Raw genomic sequence first — 15,749 nt, 5'->3', positions numbered from 1 at the left:
TATTTTCTAAGAATGTGAAACCCTCTCGAGGGTCCCAAACGTATTGTTTAAAAATGTGAAACCTTCTCGGGGGTCCTAATTGTCTTTGATTAAAAATGTAAAACTTTCTCGGGGCCTCAAATGTATTTTTTAAGAATGTGAAACCTTCTCGAGGGTCCCAACTCCCTTTTTTATCATTTTTAAGGAACGATTTTATCAACTATAACACGAGAAAATTTTTATTATTAATGATTTTCATATGAGCTCACATTAACATAAAATATGAAACAAATTAAATCCAACGTTAAAATTATGGCCATGTTTATAACTCGACTTTTGTTATTACTACCATTTTAAAATGTATATTAATATATTCCAAAGCTCATAATCCTTGTTTGTTTAATAAATTATTTAAAAAAGCATTATTGAAACACGGAAATATTTATTACGTAATTTAAATCAATTAAATGGAACTACATACACATTTCGTTAAAACATAATTATCAAACAGAAACGCAAAAACATTCCGTTAATTCGATAATTTTTGAATGCAATAATTCGCTCCAAACGAAACATTTTCATCGTTCGTGGAAATCAAAACAGCGGTGTCATTATTAATTTAATTTTATTTTATTGCGTCGTTTCGAGAGCGCGATTTATTGGTAGAAATGTCGCAAAATTATATTTCAATAGTTAATTTCGATTAATTACACTTACGCACTAATTAATTACGTTAAAGTTTGACTCACCTCTTGGCCGCCCCCGCCGCGCCGGTATTTCCCCGCAACCCCGGCTCGTACGTGCCGCACGTCCGCCAACACAAAAACAACTCCACAAATCTTAATTGCAGTCATTCGGCGACGGACGAAAACGAAATTAAATATGAAACCTTATTCGAATTCCGGCGCTGTGCGCCGCCGGTCGGAAGATGGCTCCCTTGCCGTTTATTACTCGCTTATTTGTTTACATTTAGAGCGGCACGTGCCGATTAATTTTGCACGAATAAAACGGCGCTCGTTCGTACGGAAACGAGGAGGCGCCGTTTCTCTTCTAATGGCTGTAGAGACAAGTTTCGACGCAAGAATTCCAAAAACGGCGCTTTTTGCGTTCGCGCTCGACTTGCTATCGAGGCGCTTGCTAAATATTGAAAGCGGTGCGGTTGGCGAATTTATGACCGAGATGTATGGAGGGCTGCATATCCGGAGTAATTTCGAGATGCTGTAAAAGTGGTAGCGGGGAATGTGCTTACAATTTAGTGTTACGGGGTTTCTTTTGGAGATTACGACTGAGGAACTGCGGAATTGTTTTTATAACTTGGAGGTGAGGAGCAAGATTTTAGGTCATTTTGGGGAATTCTTGCTGGATTTATTTCAATAATAAAAGTTATGCGGGGAATGTTGGGTTTGGGGGTGGAATGCGAGGGGGAAATTTATTGTATTAACTAACTATTATATTGTGAGATGGTTGCAAATGTAGCTTTATTAATTCGAGGGTTATATTTCGAACAATGGATATTTGTGTTGATAAGAACATACTTGTGGGAGTTGTTTTCGCAAGAATATAATAGAAGCGTGATTTAATTCTATGAAAAATATTAGGTTCGTTCTTTTAAAGGAAGGAAAATTATTACTTTGGTAATAAAAAGTGCATGCTTTGTTAGCCACCACGCGAGTTAGAAAAATGCATGCACGCATTTATACACGAGGCCCAGTGGGTTGCCTACACCTCACTATACAACTAATATTTACTAGCAAAGGACGCTGGATTGCGAAAGTATAACACAAAGTAGGTTAACGAAATATGTAGACAAATGTCTAGAAATATTGTTAAACAAACTAGAAAAAAAAACACGACCCAGCGGTAAAACTGAGTTAGATATATAACATATTTTAGTTGGGCATGTCGGAAACGGCAAGAGCGTCACATCCTGAATAGGTCGGATGTCGCTATGACGTCACGTAAAGAACTTGTCCCACTTTAAAAATGTCTGCTCTGGACACTACAAAAGTAAAATCTGGGATTGTTCTTAGATATTTTTTTATTTAAAAGATCAGAATAACTCCAAAACGGTCCAAAATTCTGACCATTCGATTTTTTGACAATTTTTAATTCTACGAGGAAATTTACAGACCAGATACTCTATTCGTATAGTCTGGAGAGACGGATATGTCGGACGGCGTCATTGTTAGAATTTAAAAAAAAAGTAAAAAATGTCTGCAATAGAGTTTGTACTAATTCTGCACTGTAGAAGCCATTTCGGCCCTCAGTTGTTGAAAATTACTCCAATTTCGATCGATATCGCGTTTTACTTAGAAGTCAAAAAGCATTTTTCAAATTTAACGGAGCATAACTCGAAAGCAGTTCAAGATTTCGCCTTGTGGTTTATATCATTCGATTCCTTGAAGATTTCTCATCCTACGACAGAATTTTCAGATCGGAAACGCAATCCGTTTAGTCTTGAGACACAAATATATCGGACGGCGTCATTTACCGAAAGAAACACCACTCAAAAATTACTAAAAAATTCAGGATCCCTAGGAGATAAATTTTGAGCCCGGATTCTTGTTCAGGAGGTTCGAATTAGTGAAGAAGTCAATTTTCAGAACGAGGAGAGCCTAATTAAGTCTGATAGTTGAAATGGACGAAATCCGAAATTTATCCTGGCGGAAATAAGGTGCAAAAATAAATTTTATCCGATCTGTCTGATATAGAGTTTGTATGCTAATTTTGTACTGTAGAAGCCATTTCGGCCCTCAGTTCTTGAAAATTACTCCAACTTCAATCGATAACGCGTTTTACTCCGAATTCAAAAAGCATTTTTCAAATTTAACGGAGCATAACTCCAAAACGGTTCAAGATTTCGTCTTGCGGTTTATATCATTCGATTGCTTGAAGCTTTCTAGTTCTAGGAGAGAATTTACAGACCGGAAACGCAATCCGTTTAGTCTTGAGACACAAATATACCCGACGGTGTCATTTTCCGAAAGAAACACCACTCAAAAATTACTAAAAAATTCAGGAGCCCCAGTACATAAATTTTGAGCCCGGATTCTTAATCAGGAAGCTCGAATTAGTGAAGAAGACAATTATCAGAAAGGTGGAGGTCTAATTAACCAAGATAGTTTGAGATGGTTGAAATATGAAATTTTCCCTATACAAGGTATGGCGGAAACAAGGTGCAAAAATAAATTTTATCCGATCTGTCTGAAATAGAGTTTGTATGCTGATTTTGTATTGTAGAAGCCATTTCGACCCTCAGTTGTGCAAAATTACTCCAACTTCGATCGATATCGCGTTTTACCCCGTAGTCAAAAAGCATTTTTCAAATCTAACGAAGCATAACTCCAAAACGATTCAAGATTTCGCCTTGTGGTTTATATCATTCGATTCCTTGAAGCTTTCAAGTTCTAGGAGAGAATTTACAGACCGGAAACGCAATCCGTTTAGTCTCGAAACACAAATATACCGGACGGTGTCATTTTCCGAAAGAAACACCACTCAAAAATTACTAAAAAATTCAGGAGCCCCAGTACATAAATTTTGAGCCCGGATTCTTAATCAGGAGGTTCGAATTAGTGAAGAAGACAATTATCAGAAAGGTGGAGGTCTAATTAACCAAGATAGTTTGAGATGGTTGAAATATGAAATTTTCCCTATACAAGGTATGGCGGAAAATAAGGTGGAAAAATGAATTGTATCCGATCTGTCTGAAATAGAGTCTGTATACTAATTCTGCACTGTAGATGGCATTTTTGCTCTCAGTAACTGAAAATTCTTCCGATTTAGATAAATATTTCCTTTTACTCTGAAATCAAAAAGGTTTTTTCAAATTTAACGGGGCATAACTCCAAAACGGTTCAAAAATTAATAAAAAATTCCGGAGGCCGCGTAGACAATTTTTGAGCCCGGATTCTTGTTCGGGAGGTTCGAATTAGTAGAGATGCCAATTTCCAGAAACGTGGAAGTCTAATTAACCAAGATAATTTGAGATGGTTGAAATATGAAATTTTCCCTATATGTATAACGCGATTACTAAAGAACATATTTCACATTGTAATTTCTCGTAGAAAAATAAGGATTTTACAATCAAGCTCCGCCCCTCGGCTTACGACGAATAAAATAATCATCCGAATTGAGATAGGGCGGGTGGGCGGGGCTTATATTTTCCCTTTTTTTCTTAATATACATAGCCATCTTGTCACAACAGGAACTTAGAACATTGTTAAAATGGTACATTTTAGCAAGGAACTATGAATTTCCTAATTATGGGGCGGAGCCTAATTGCAAAATCGATATTTCCTTAGACAAATTTACCATTAAACATGTTTTAAGTTTTATGTTGTGTAAAGAAGTCTACACATATTAAAACAAAAAGGCAAAATATAAGCCCGCCCACCCGCCCTATCCCTATTGTGATGATTTTTTTATTCGTCGTGAATCAAGAGGGCGGAGCTTAAGTGCAAAATATTTATTTCTTTACAAGAAGTTAAAAACATGTTTTTGAGTATCGTGCCAAAATATTATATCTTAGTAATTGCTAAGATAAGAGTGACTTTGGTAAATGACATACCTTCTAAGGAAAGAGAGGGTGGGTGGGCGGGGCTAGTACTTGCTAAGATAAGAGTGATTTTGGCAAATGCCATATCGTCTAAGAAAAGAGAGGGTGGGTGGGCGGGGCTAGTACTTGCTAAGATAAGAGTGATTTTGGCAAATGACATACCTTCTAAGAAAAGAGAGAGTGGCTGGGCGGGGCTAGTACTTGCTAAGATAAGAGTGATTTTGGCAAATTACATACCTTCTAAGGAAAGAGAGGGTGGGTGGGCGGGGCTAGTACTTGCTAAGATAAGAGTGACTTTGGCAAATGACATACCTTCTAAGGAAAGAGAGGGTGGGTGGGCGGGGCTAGTACTTGCTAAGATAAGAGTGATTTTGGCAAATGCCATATCGTCTAAGAAAAGAGAGGGTGGGTGGGCGGGGTAAGTTCCTGTTAAGATAAGTCTGATTTGGCAAATTAGATCCCTCTAAGAAAAGAGAGGGTGGGTGGGTGGGGTTAGTAGCTGTTAAGATAAAAGTGATTTTGGCAGATGAGATACTCTCTAAAAAAGAGAGAGTGGGTGGGCGGGGCTAGTGGTTGCTAAGATAAGGCTGATTTTGACAAATGACATACCTTCTAAGGAAAGAGAGGGTGGGTGGGCGGGGCTAGTACTTGCTAAGATAAGAGTGATTTTGGCAAATTCCATACCTTCTAAGAAAAGAGAGGGTGGATGGGCGGGGTTAGTTCCTGCTAAGATAAGTCTGATTTGGCAAATTAGATCCCTCTAAGAAAAGAGAGGGTGGGTGGGTGGGGTTAGTAGCTGTTAAGATAAAAGTGATTTTGGCAGATGAGATACTCTCTAAAAAAGAGAGAGTGGGTGGGCGAGGCTAGTGGTTGCTAAGATAAGGCTGATTTTGACAAATGACATACTTTCTAAGAAAAGAGAGGGTGGGTGGGTGGGCCTAGTAGTTCATAAGATAAAGCTGATTTTGGCAAATGAGAGGGTGGGTGGGCGGGGCTAGGACTTTTTTTTTTTTTTTTTTATTTGATTACGTTCCCCTACAGGCCGATGGCCCAATTACAGGGGAACGGGGGACATACACAACACCCAGAGCCGGGCAGGAATCGAACCCACGACCCAAGGTGTAGCGGGCAAGCACGAAGCTACCTAACCCACCCGGGTCCTCACTTACTAAGATAAGAGTAATTTTGGCAAATGACATACCCTGTAAGAAAAGAGAGGGTGGGTAGGGCTAGAACCTGGTAAGATAAGGCTGATTTTGGCAAATGAGATCTCTCCAAGAATCTAGAGGGTGGGTGGCCGGAGCTAGTACTTGCTAAGATAAGAGTGATTTTGACAAATGACATACCCTCTAAGACGGAAAATAAGGTCCAAAAATGAATTGTATCCGATCTGTCTGAAATAGAGTCTGTATGCTAATTTTGCACTGCAGATGCCATTTTTTCTCTCAGTAACTGAAAATTCTTCCGATTTCGATTAATATCGCCTTTTACTCTGAAATCAAAAAGCGTTTTTCGAATTTAACGGAGCATAATTCCAAAGCGGTTCAAGATTTCGGCTTGCCGTTTACATCATTCGATTGCTTGAAGCTTTCTAGTCCTACAGGAGAATTTGCAGATCGGAAACTCAATCCGTTTAGTCTCCAAAGACGAATATATAGGAATACATCATTTTTCGAAAGAGTCACCACTCAAAAATTAATAAAAAATTCAGGAGGCCGCGTAGACAATTCTTGAGCCAGGATTCGTGTTTAGGAGGTTCGAATTAACGAGGAAGCCAATTTCCAGAACGATGGGAGCCATTTTAACCAAGTTAGTTTGAAATGGGCAAAATTCGAAATTTACCCTATACGAGGTATGGCGGAAATAACGTGCAAAAATTATTTGTATCCCATCTGTCTGAAATGAAATTTGCATGCTAATTCTGCACTGTAGAAGCCATTTCTGCTTTCAGTTGTAGAAAATTCCTCCGATTTCGATCGATATCGCGTTTTATTCCGAAAACTAAAAGCGTTTTTCAAATTTAACGGAACATAACTCCAAAACGGTTCAAGATTTCGCTTTGCTGTTTACATCATTCGATTCCTTGAAGCTTTCTAGTCCTACAGGAGAATTTACACATCGGAAACTCAATCCGTTTAGTCTCGAGAGACGAATATATAGGAAGACATCATTTTCCGAAAGAGTCACCACTCAAAAATTAATCAAAAATTCAGGAGTCCGCGTAGACAATTTTTAAGCGAGGATTCGTATTCAGGAGGTTCGAATTAGTGAAGAAGCCAATTTCCAGAACGATGGGAGATTAATTAACCAAGAGAGTTTGAAATGAGCGAAATCCGAAATTTACCCTATACGAGGTATGGCGGAAATAAGGTGCAAAAATAAATTTTATCCGATCTGTTTGAAATAGAGTCTGAATGCTAATTTTGAATTGTAGAAGCCATTTCGACCCTCAGTTGTTGAAAATTACTCCAACTTCGATCGATATCGCGTTTTACTCCGAAGTCAAAAAGTATTTTTCAAATTTAACGGAGCATAACTCCAAAACGGTTCAGGATTTCGCCTTTTCGTTTACATCATTCGATTCCTTGAAGTTTTATAGTCCTACAGGAGAATGTCCAGATCGGAAACTCAATTCGTTTAATCTCGAGAGACGAATATATAGGAAGACATCATTTTTCGAAAGAGTCACCACTCAAAAACTAATAAAAAATTTAGCTGTCTGCGTAGACAATTTTTGAGCCCGGATTCTTGTTCAGGAGGTTCGAATTAGTGAAGAAGCCAATTATCAGAAAGGTGGAAGTCTAATTAACCAAGATAGTTTGAGATGGTTGAAATATGAAATTTTCCCTATACAAGGTATGGCACAAAATAAGGTGCAAAAATGAATTGTATTAGATCTGTCTGAAATAGAGTCTGTATGCTAATTCTGTACTGCAGACGCTATTTTTGCTCTCAGAAACTGAAAATTCTTCCGATTTCGATCAATATCGCGTTTTACTCTGAAATCAAAAACGTTTTTAAAATTTAACGGGGCATAACTCCAAAACTGTTCAAGATTTCGCTTTGCCGTTTACATCATTCGACTCCTTGAAGTTTTCTAGTTCTACGAGAGAATTTACAGATGGGAAACTCAATCGGTTTGGTCTTAGGAGACGAATATTTCGGACGATGTCATTTTCCGAAAGAGTCAACTATTCAAAAATTAATACAAAATTCAGGAGTCCGCGTAGACAATTTTTGAGCCAGGATTCGTGTTCAGGAGGTTCGAATTAGCGAAGAAACCAATTTCCAGTATGATGGGACATACATAGTTTGAAATCATTTCTGTCCGCAGTTTTTGAAAATTCCTCGGGGATTTATACCACGTCATATTCAAAATCAGTGTGATCGATCATCTAGGTGGATGTTGGAAGTCTGCATCGCATTGTTTGTTTCCAAGTTGGCAAGGTCTAAACCATAAACAAGGATCCTGACAGAAAAACTGTTTAATAAAATTGCGGTGTTGAATAGAATCAAGTACTAAGCACGTAAGAGCTGGATGTGTGTTTAAACAATGGGATAGTAATGAACACACAACAAAATATGTAGATGAGGCACGTTGCGCTTAGTTAATCCTTTGTGGAAAAAGGATTATCAGGGTGATGTGTTGCATTTATCTTAGGTAAGGTTTATTTACTATTCCACTGTGTGTAGCTATTTTACTTTAATAGAACACTAAAAGAGATTTAGTTCTAGCAGCAACAGAATGTTCTGAATATTTACGAAACGTTTTCACTTAATTCCAGCGATAATGTTAAAACTGCCGAACCCACTACTCTGAAATCCTATCCAGCTTCAAACACGTCGAGTTCGAAATGAACTCGTCTTGAATATTTTCAGTCGAGCCCCCTTCAAACAAAAACCCTCGACCCCCCACACCTAATTAATAGAAGCCATTTCCAAAGCCTTCCCGTTCCTTTTGCCGGCGCTTTCACCGACTTGGCTTCTGTCGAGGACATCGTCCGCCAATCTACCGCACCACTTAAATATCAATTTACGAGCCGGATTCTTCCTCCGACGAGAACGAGAGTAGGCAACGTACAAAAGAACAATCAATTAATCGAGATGTCAGGCGTTCAGGATTAGAGAGGCGCCCCCTGACGGTGGTCTTTGAATGCTCGCGAACGGCAAGGGCAAACAAATCGATGATGTTTTTTAAAGATATAATTGTTCGAGCTCCTCTCAATGGAGCCAGATAAGGATCGTTATTTATGGCCTTTAAATTAAATGGCTAAAATAGAGGTCTGAGCGCGCCGCGACCAACGAGAATTTATGTCCCGAACACTTTCATAAAGTGTATTATTATTCAAGGGATTGCTGTGCACACACTGAGCGATTTGTTGGGGGATTAGGACGACCGCGGCGACGACGTAATCCCGAAGTCACGTGACGTACACGTCACGAAGAATCTACAATCGTCCTACCTTTACTGGCTCCTGTGGTTTTGTCTCTAAGCACGTTTATCGAATGCACGCGCCCGTATTCCTCGAACATCCTTCTGAGATCGTTCTCGTCCATAGACCTGGGCACCTGCCCCACGAACATTTTAATAGTATCACTATCCGGTTGCTCTTGTTGGTCGAGCTTAGCATTGTTCTGTTGCGTCGAACTCAACAAGTTATTGTTGTTACTATTACTGTTGTTGTTGTTGTTCGTGCTACTGTTGTTATTGTTGTTCATCGCCAGTGAGCTGCAACAAAGAGAAAACGGGATGAGGTTGCGTTGGTGGCGTATGTAATAGCATTGTTTAAGTATATTATAGTTGGACAACCTATACGGACAATCACTTTCCCATGTAGAAAAGAATGAATATATATTTTATATCTCACTCGCTTCACTATGAAGTGGCGGTACCTTACGAAAGGGGGTAAAAATAGTCCGTAAGCACGTGATGTCGATAAGATAGTAAACGGACGTATTAATCAGTACGTTGTACGGGAAGCAGTCACAAAATAAGCAAACGTACGTGTTGAAGACTTTACTGTAATATATGTATATGTAGTGCATACCTGTTTCTAGGTTAAGGTAACAAAAATTTAATATTATCGCGGTATACCTATTATCCATGAACTGCATGGCTAACAAATATGCGTCCCTTCGTCCACTTTAAAGGTATACGAAATTAAACGACCACTACTTTAATTAATAAGTAACAAGTCATCTAATTTGCCTACAGAATAACTATGGATTATCATCAAACTATGAACACCAAATTAATTCAATATGAACATCTTCTTACGTTTTTTTTTTATTAACAGTAGTCAAATCATTAAATACATATTAATTTAAAACACTGAAAAATTCTAATATGGGAAAATTGTAAAATGGAGAAATCGAAACATAAAAAAATCAAAAAAATTAAAATTGGAAAATCTAAAATTTGAAAATCGAGAAATTGAACAATCCGTTAATTCAAAAATCGAAACATCGAAAAATTGGAAAATCAAAAAATAAAAAAAAATTGGACAATCGAAAATTTAAAAATTCCGAAAATTGAAAAATTGAAATATAGAGAACTGAAAACTCAAAAAATCGAAAAAAATTAATAATTTCAAAAATCGAAAAGTTAAAATTGAGAAATCGAAAAACTGAAAAATCACAAAATTGAACGAAATATCAAAAAAATAGGAAATTAAAAAATTGAGAAACAAAAAAGTCAAAAAAGCAGAGTCTAAAAATCGCAAACTTAAAAAATCGAAAAATTGGAAAATCAAAAACCTGAATAATCGAAAAATTGAAGAACTGAAGAACTGAAAAATCGAAACTTTAGGAAGTGGAGAAATGGGAATTTAAAAAAATAGATTAATTGAGAAATCCGAAAACTAAAAATTCAGAAACGTCAAAATTTGAAAAATAAAAAAATATTGAAGAACTAAAAAATCGAAAAATCTAAAATTTAAAACATTGAAAAGTTAAAATATCCTTAAACTGAAAAATGGAGAAATCCAAACATCAAAAAAAAAAAATCTAAAATTTAATAATCGAAAAACTGAAAAATCAACGAATCGAGAAGTCGAGAATTTAAAAAATTGGACAATTGAAAAATCGGATAAATCAAAAATCGAAACATCGAAAAATCGAAAAACCGAAAAGCAAAAAATCTAAAAACCAACAAATCGAAAAATCGAAACATTGTAAAATTCAAAAATTGAGACATCGAGAAATCGAAAAATCAAAAGACAAAAAAAATCGAGGAGTCGAAAAATCGAGAAGTCAAAAAATCAAAAAATTGAGAAACCAAAGTAGGCCAAAATCGAAAAATCGAAAACTTAAATATGGAAAAATTGATAAAGCGAGAGATTGAATAATCAAAACATCGAAACATCCGAATCTCAATGAATTGAGATCTCAAAAAATTTAAACATTCGTAAATTTAAAAAATTAAAATATAGAACTGGAAACTCGAGAAACTGAAAAATCTAGAAATTTAAAAATTAAAATATGAAAAAGTTGAAAAATTGAGAAATTGAAATAAAAAACAAAAAACTGAAAATCCAAAAATAAAAAATAGAAAAATCTAGAAGTCGAAAAATGAAAGAATCGAAGTATTGAAAAATATCAAAACTGAAAGAAATATCCAAAAATTGAGAAATCGGCAAACCAATAAAGCGAAGTCGAAAAATCGAAGAATTGAAGAACTGAAAAATCGAAACTTTGAAAAGTGGGAAAATCAAAAATAGATTAATTGAGAAATCAGAAAACTGAAAATTTAACGCAAAAATTTGAAAAATTCAAAAATTTAAATACTGAAGAACTGAAAAGTCAAAAAATCGAGAAATCGAAAAAACTAAAATTTAAAACAATGAATAATTAAAATATCGCAAAATTGAAGAATCGACAAATCCAATTCAATTTGAAAAATTGAAAAATCGAGGCATTGAAAAATTGGAAAAACCAGAAATTGAAAAGCTCAAAAGAAAAAAATCGAAAAACCGAGAAATCCAAAAATCAAAACATCGAAAAATTCAAAAACTGAGACTTCGAGAAATCGAAAAATCGAAGGATCGAGAAATTGAGGAGTCGGAAGCCGAAAAGGAAAGTTAAAAATTGAAAAATTGAGAAATTGAACAATCGAAACAACGAAACATCTGAATTCGATAAATTGAGAAATTAAAAAATTGAATAATCGAAAAATTTTAAAAAAGAAAAACTGGAAAATCGAAAATTAAAATTCAAAAATCGAAAAATTGAAAAATTGAAATATAGAAGAACAGAAAACTCGAGATATCGAAAAACCTAGAATTTTAAAACATGAAATATTAAAACATCGAAAAGTTTAAAAATTGAGAAATCGAAGTGCATTAAACAGTCGCAGAATTGAAAAATCTAAAGTTTACAATAAATTGAAAATCCAAAAAGTAAAAAATCGAGAGATCAAAAAAAATCCATCAATTCAAAAATCGAAAAGTCGAAAAATTGAAATATTGAAAAATCTCATAACTGAAAGAAATATTCAAAAAATTGAGAAATTAAAAAATTGGAAAATTGAGAAATCGAAAATCTAAAAAAGCAAAATTGAAAAATCGTAGTCTTAAAAAATCGAAAAATTGAAGAATTGAAGATGTGAAAAATCGAAACTTTAGGAAGTCCAGAAATGGACAAATAAAAAAAAAATACTTTAGAAACCGGCAAACTGAAAATTTAGAAACGTGAACATTTGAAAAATTGAAAAATCGAAATATTTAAAAACCGTAAAATTGAAGACGACAAAAATTGAGAAATCATATCATTGCAAGATGGAAAGATTGAGAAATCGAAAAATAAAAAATCAAGAAATAGAAAATTTAAAGAATGGAGGAATCGGAAAAGCCCAAAATTGAAATTATGAAAAATTGAGACATTTAAAGTTGAAAAATCGAGAAATCGACAAGCCGAAAAATCCCAATAGCGTATTTAGGTATAAATCACAATCGGAAATCGAAAATTTAAAAAATCGAAATATTGACGAATCAAAAAGTTAAAGAACTGAAAAATCGAAAAATTCAAAAATGGAGAATTCGAAACATCGGAAAGTCGAGAAACTGGAGACTCGAACATTTGAAGAATTGAAAAATCATAACACACTGAAATATGTATCGGAAAATTGGAAAATCGAAAATGTGAAAAATCGAGAAATCAAAACGAAAAATCGAAAAATTGAAGAATCAAATTATTAAAACATCCATAAATCGTAAGTCCAAACATCGAAAAGTCGGGAAATGGAGAAAATGGGAAAATCAAAGGATCTACAAGTCGAAAAATTGAAGAATCAAAATATTGAAAAATCACAATAAAACAGCGAAAAATTGAAAAATCGAGAATTTGAAAATTCAACAATAAAAAAATTGGAGAATCGAAACATTGAAAACCAGAAAATTGAAAAATTGAAAAATTATAAAACTGAAATATGTATCGGAAAATTGGAAAATCGAAAATATGAAGAATTCAAAAATCAAAACGAGCAATCGAAAAATTGAAGAATCTAAATATTGAAAAATTCCAAAACTGAAATATGTATTGAAAAATTAGCAAATCGATTAATCGAAAAATTGAAAAATCAAAGAAAAATTGAAGAATGAAATTTGAAAAATCCATAAATCGGAAGTCGAGAAATGGAGAAATGGGAAAATCAAAAAATCTAAAAGTCGAAAAATGGAGAAATCGAAAAATCAAAAATTTAAAAACGCTAAAAAAAGAAAAATCGGAAAATTGAAGGATCGAAGAATTGGAGAATCGGGAAAATAACAATCAAAACACTGAAGAGACGCGAAAATTTGAAGAATTGAAAAATCAGAACACTGAAACATGTATCGGAAAATTGGAAAATCGAAAATGTGAAAAATCCAGAAATCAAAACGAAAAATCGAAAAACTGAAGAATCGAAATATTGAAAAATCTATAAATCGTAAGTCGAATCATCGAAAAGTCGCGAAATGGGGAAATGGGAAAATCAAAGGATCCACAATTGACAAATCGAAACATCAAAAAATCGAGAAACTATTTAAAAATGGAAAATGGAAAAAATCGAGGAACCCAAACGAAAAACCGAAAAATTGAAGAATCGAAATATTGAAAAATCACAATGAAACAGCGAAAGATTGAAAAATCGAGAAATCGAAAATTAAAAAAATCGAAATATTGACATATCAAAAAGTTGAAGAACTGAAAAACCAAAAAATCTATAAATCGAGAACTCGAAACATCGGAAAGTCGAGAAATCGCGAAATCGAAAAATCCAAAATTTAGAAACTACGAAAATCGAAAAATGTGGAGAAATATTGAAGAATCGGAAAATTGAAAAATCGAGAAACTGAAAAATTCCAAAAATCGAAACATCCAAAAGCCGAAAAGTTGAGAAATCGACATAGCCCAAAATCGACAAACTGGAAAATTTTTAAAAATCGGCAAATCCTAAAATTGAAAAACCGAACAATCGGAAAACTGAAGATTTGAAAAAATGAAACATCGAAATAAATCGAGAAATCGAATAATTAAAAGATCGAAAAATTTAAAAACCGAAAAACTGAAAAAACGGGGAATCGAAAGATCCATAAATTGAAATATCAAAAAACTTAAAACCCAAAGGTTAAAAAAAATCGAAAAAATAAAATATTGCAAAATTGAACAATCGAAAAACTGCAAAACCGAGAAATCGAAACATCAAAACATTCGTAAAATCGAAAAATAAAAAATAGAAGAACTAAGAAATCGAGAAATCGAAAAGTCTAAAATTTAAAATATGCATCGAAAAGTTGAAAATCGAGAAATTGAAGAACAGGAATATTGAAAAATCCCAACTCAAAAATCGAAAAATCTAAAAGTCGAGAAGCCGAAACATTAAGAAATGAAAAATTGAAGAATAAAAAAACTTAAATATCGAAAAACCGAGAAATCCAAAAATCAAAACATCGAAAAATTCAAAAACTAAGACTTCGAGAAATCGAAAAATCGAAGGATCGAGAAATCGAGGAGTCGGAAGCCGAAAAGGAAAGTTAAAAATTGAAAAATTGAGAAATTGAGAAATTGAACAATCAAAACAACGAAACATCTGAATTCGATAAATTGAGAAATTAAAAAATTGAATAATCGAAAAATTTTAAAAAAGAAAAACTGGAAAATCGAAAATTAAAATTCAAAAAATCGAAAAATTGAAAAATTGAAATATAGAAGAACAGAAAACTAGAGATATCGAAAAACCTAGAATTTTAAAAAATGAAATATTAAAACATCGAAAAGTTTAAAAATTGAGAAATCGAAGCATTAAACAGTCGCAGAATTGAAAAATCTAAAGTTTACAATAAATTGTAAATCCAAAAAGTAAAAAATCGAGAAATCAAAAAAAATCCATCAATTCAAAAATCGAAAAGTCGAAAAATTGAAATATTGAAAAATCTCATAACTGAAAGAAATACTCAAAAAATTGAGAAATTAAAAAATTGGAAAATTGAGAAATCGAAAATCTAAAAAAGCAAAATTGAAAAATCGTAATCTTAAAAAATCGAAAAATTGAAGAATTGAAGATGTGAAAAATCGAAACTTTAGGAAGTCCAGAAATGGACAAATAAAAAAAAATACTTGAGAAATCGGCAAACTGAAAATTTAGAAACGTGAAAATTTGAAAAATTGAAAAATCGAAATATTTAAAAACCGTAAAATTGAAGAGGACAAAAATTGAGAAATCGGCAAACCAATAAAGCGAAGTCGAAAAATCGAAGAATTGAAGAACTGAAAAATCGAAACTTTGAGAAGTGGGAAAATCAAAAATAGATTAATTGAGAAATCAGAAAACTGAAAATTTAACGCAAAAATTTGAAAAATTCAAAAATTTAAATACTGAAGAACTGAAAAGTCAAAAAATCGAGAAATCGAAGAAACTAAAATTTAAAACAATGAATAATTAAAATATCGCAAAATTGAAGAATCGACAAATCCAATTCAATTTGAAAAATTGAAAAATCGAGGCATTGAAAAAATGGAAAATCCAGAAATTGAAAAGCTCAAAAGAAAAAAATCGAAAAACCCAGAAATCCAAAAATCAAAACATCGAAAAATTCAAAAACTGAGACTTCGAGAAATCGAAAAATCGAAGGATCGAGAAATTGAGGAGTCGGAAACCGAAAAGGAAAGTTAAAAATTGAAAAATTGAGAAATTGAACAATCAAAACAACGAAACATCTGAATTCGATAAATTGAG

General features: G+C 33.8%; 1 protein-coding gene across 6 annotated transcripts in view; it reads right to left on the bottom strand.

The window, feature by feature from the left end:
* Nucleotides 1-15,749, bottom strand: part of LOC135136620 (CUGBP Elav-like family member 1-B) — a 347,598-nt gene that overhangs the window by 73,365 nt on the left and 258,484 nt on the right. For all 6 annotated transcript variants that reach the window (XM_064065986.1, XM_064065988.1, XM_064065989.1 and 3 more), the window contains one exon: nt 9,001-9,266. In XM_064065986.1, the coding sequence (XP_063922056.1) occupies nt 9,001-9,266 (266 nt within the window). The remainder of the gene's footprint in view (nt 1-9,000; nt 9,267-15,749) is intronic.

The sequence above is a fragment of the Zophobas morio genome, unplaced genomic scaffold, assembly GCF_036711695.1.
Source record: "Zophobas morio isolate AGI-343-1 ecotype UQ-CSIRO unplaced genomic scaffold, CSIRO_AGI_Zmor_V1 ptg000026l, whole genome shotgun sequence".
Taxonomy (NCBI): domain Eukaryota; kingdom Metazoa; phylum Arthropoda; class Insecta; order Coleoptera; family Tenebrionidae; genus Zophobas; species Zophobas morio.
Note: the sequence above shows the minus strand (reverse complement) of the source record. Positions and strands in the feature narration are given on the sequence as shown.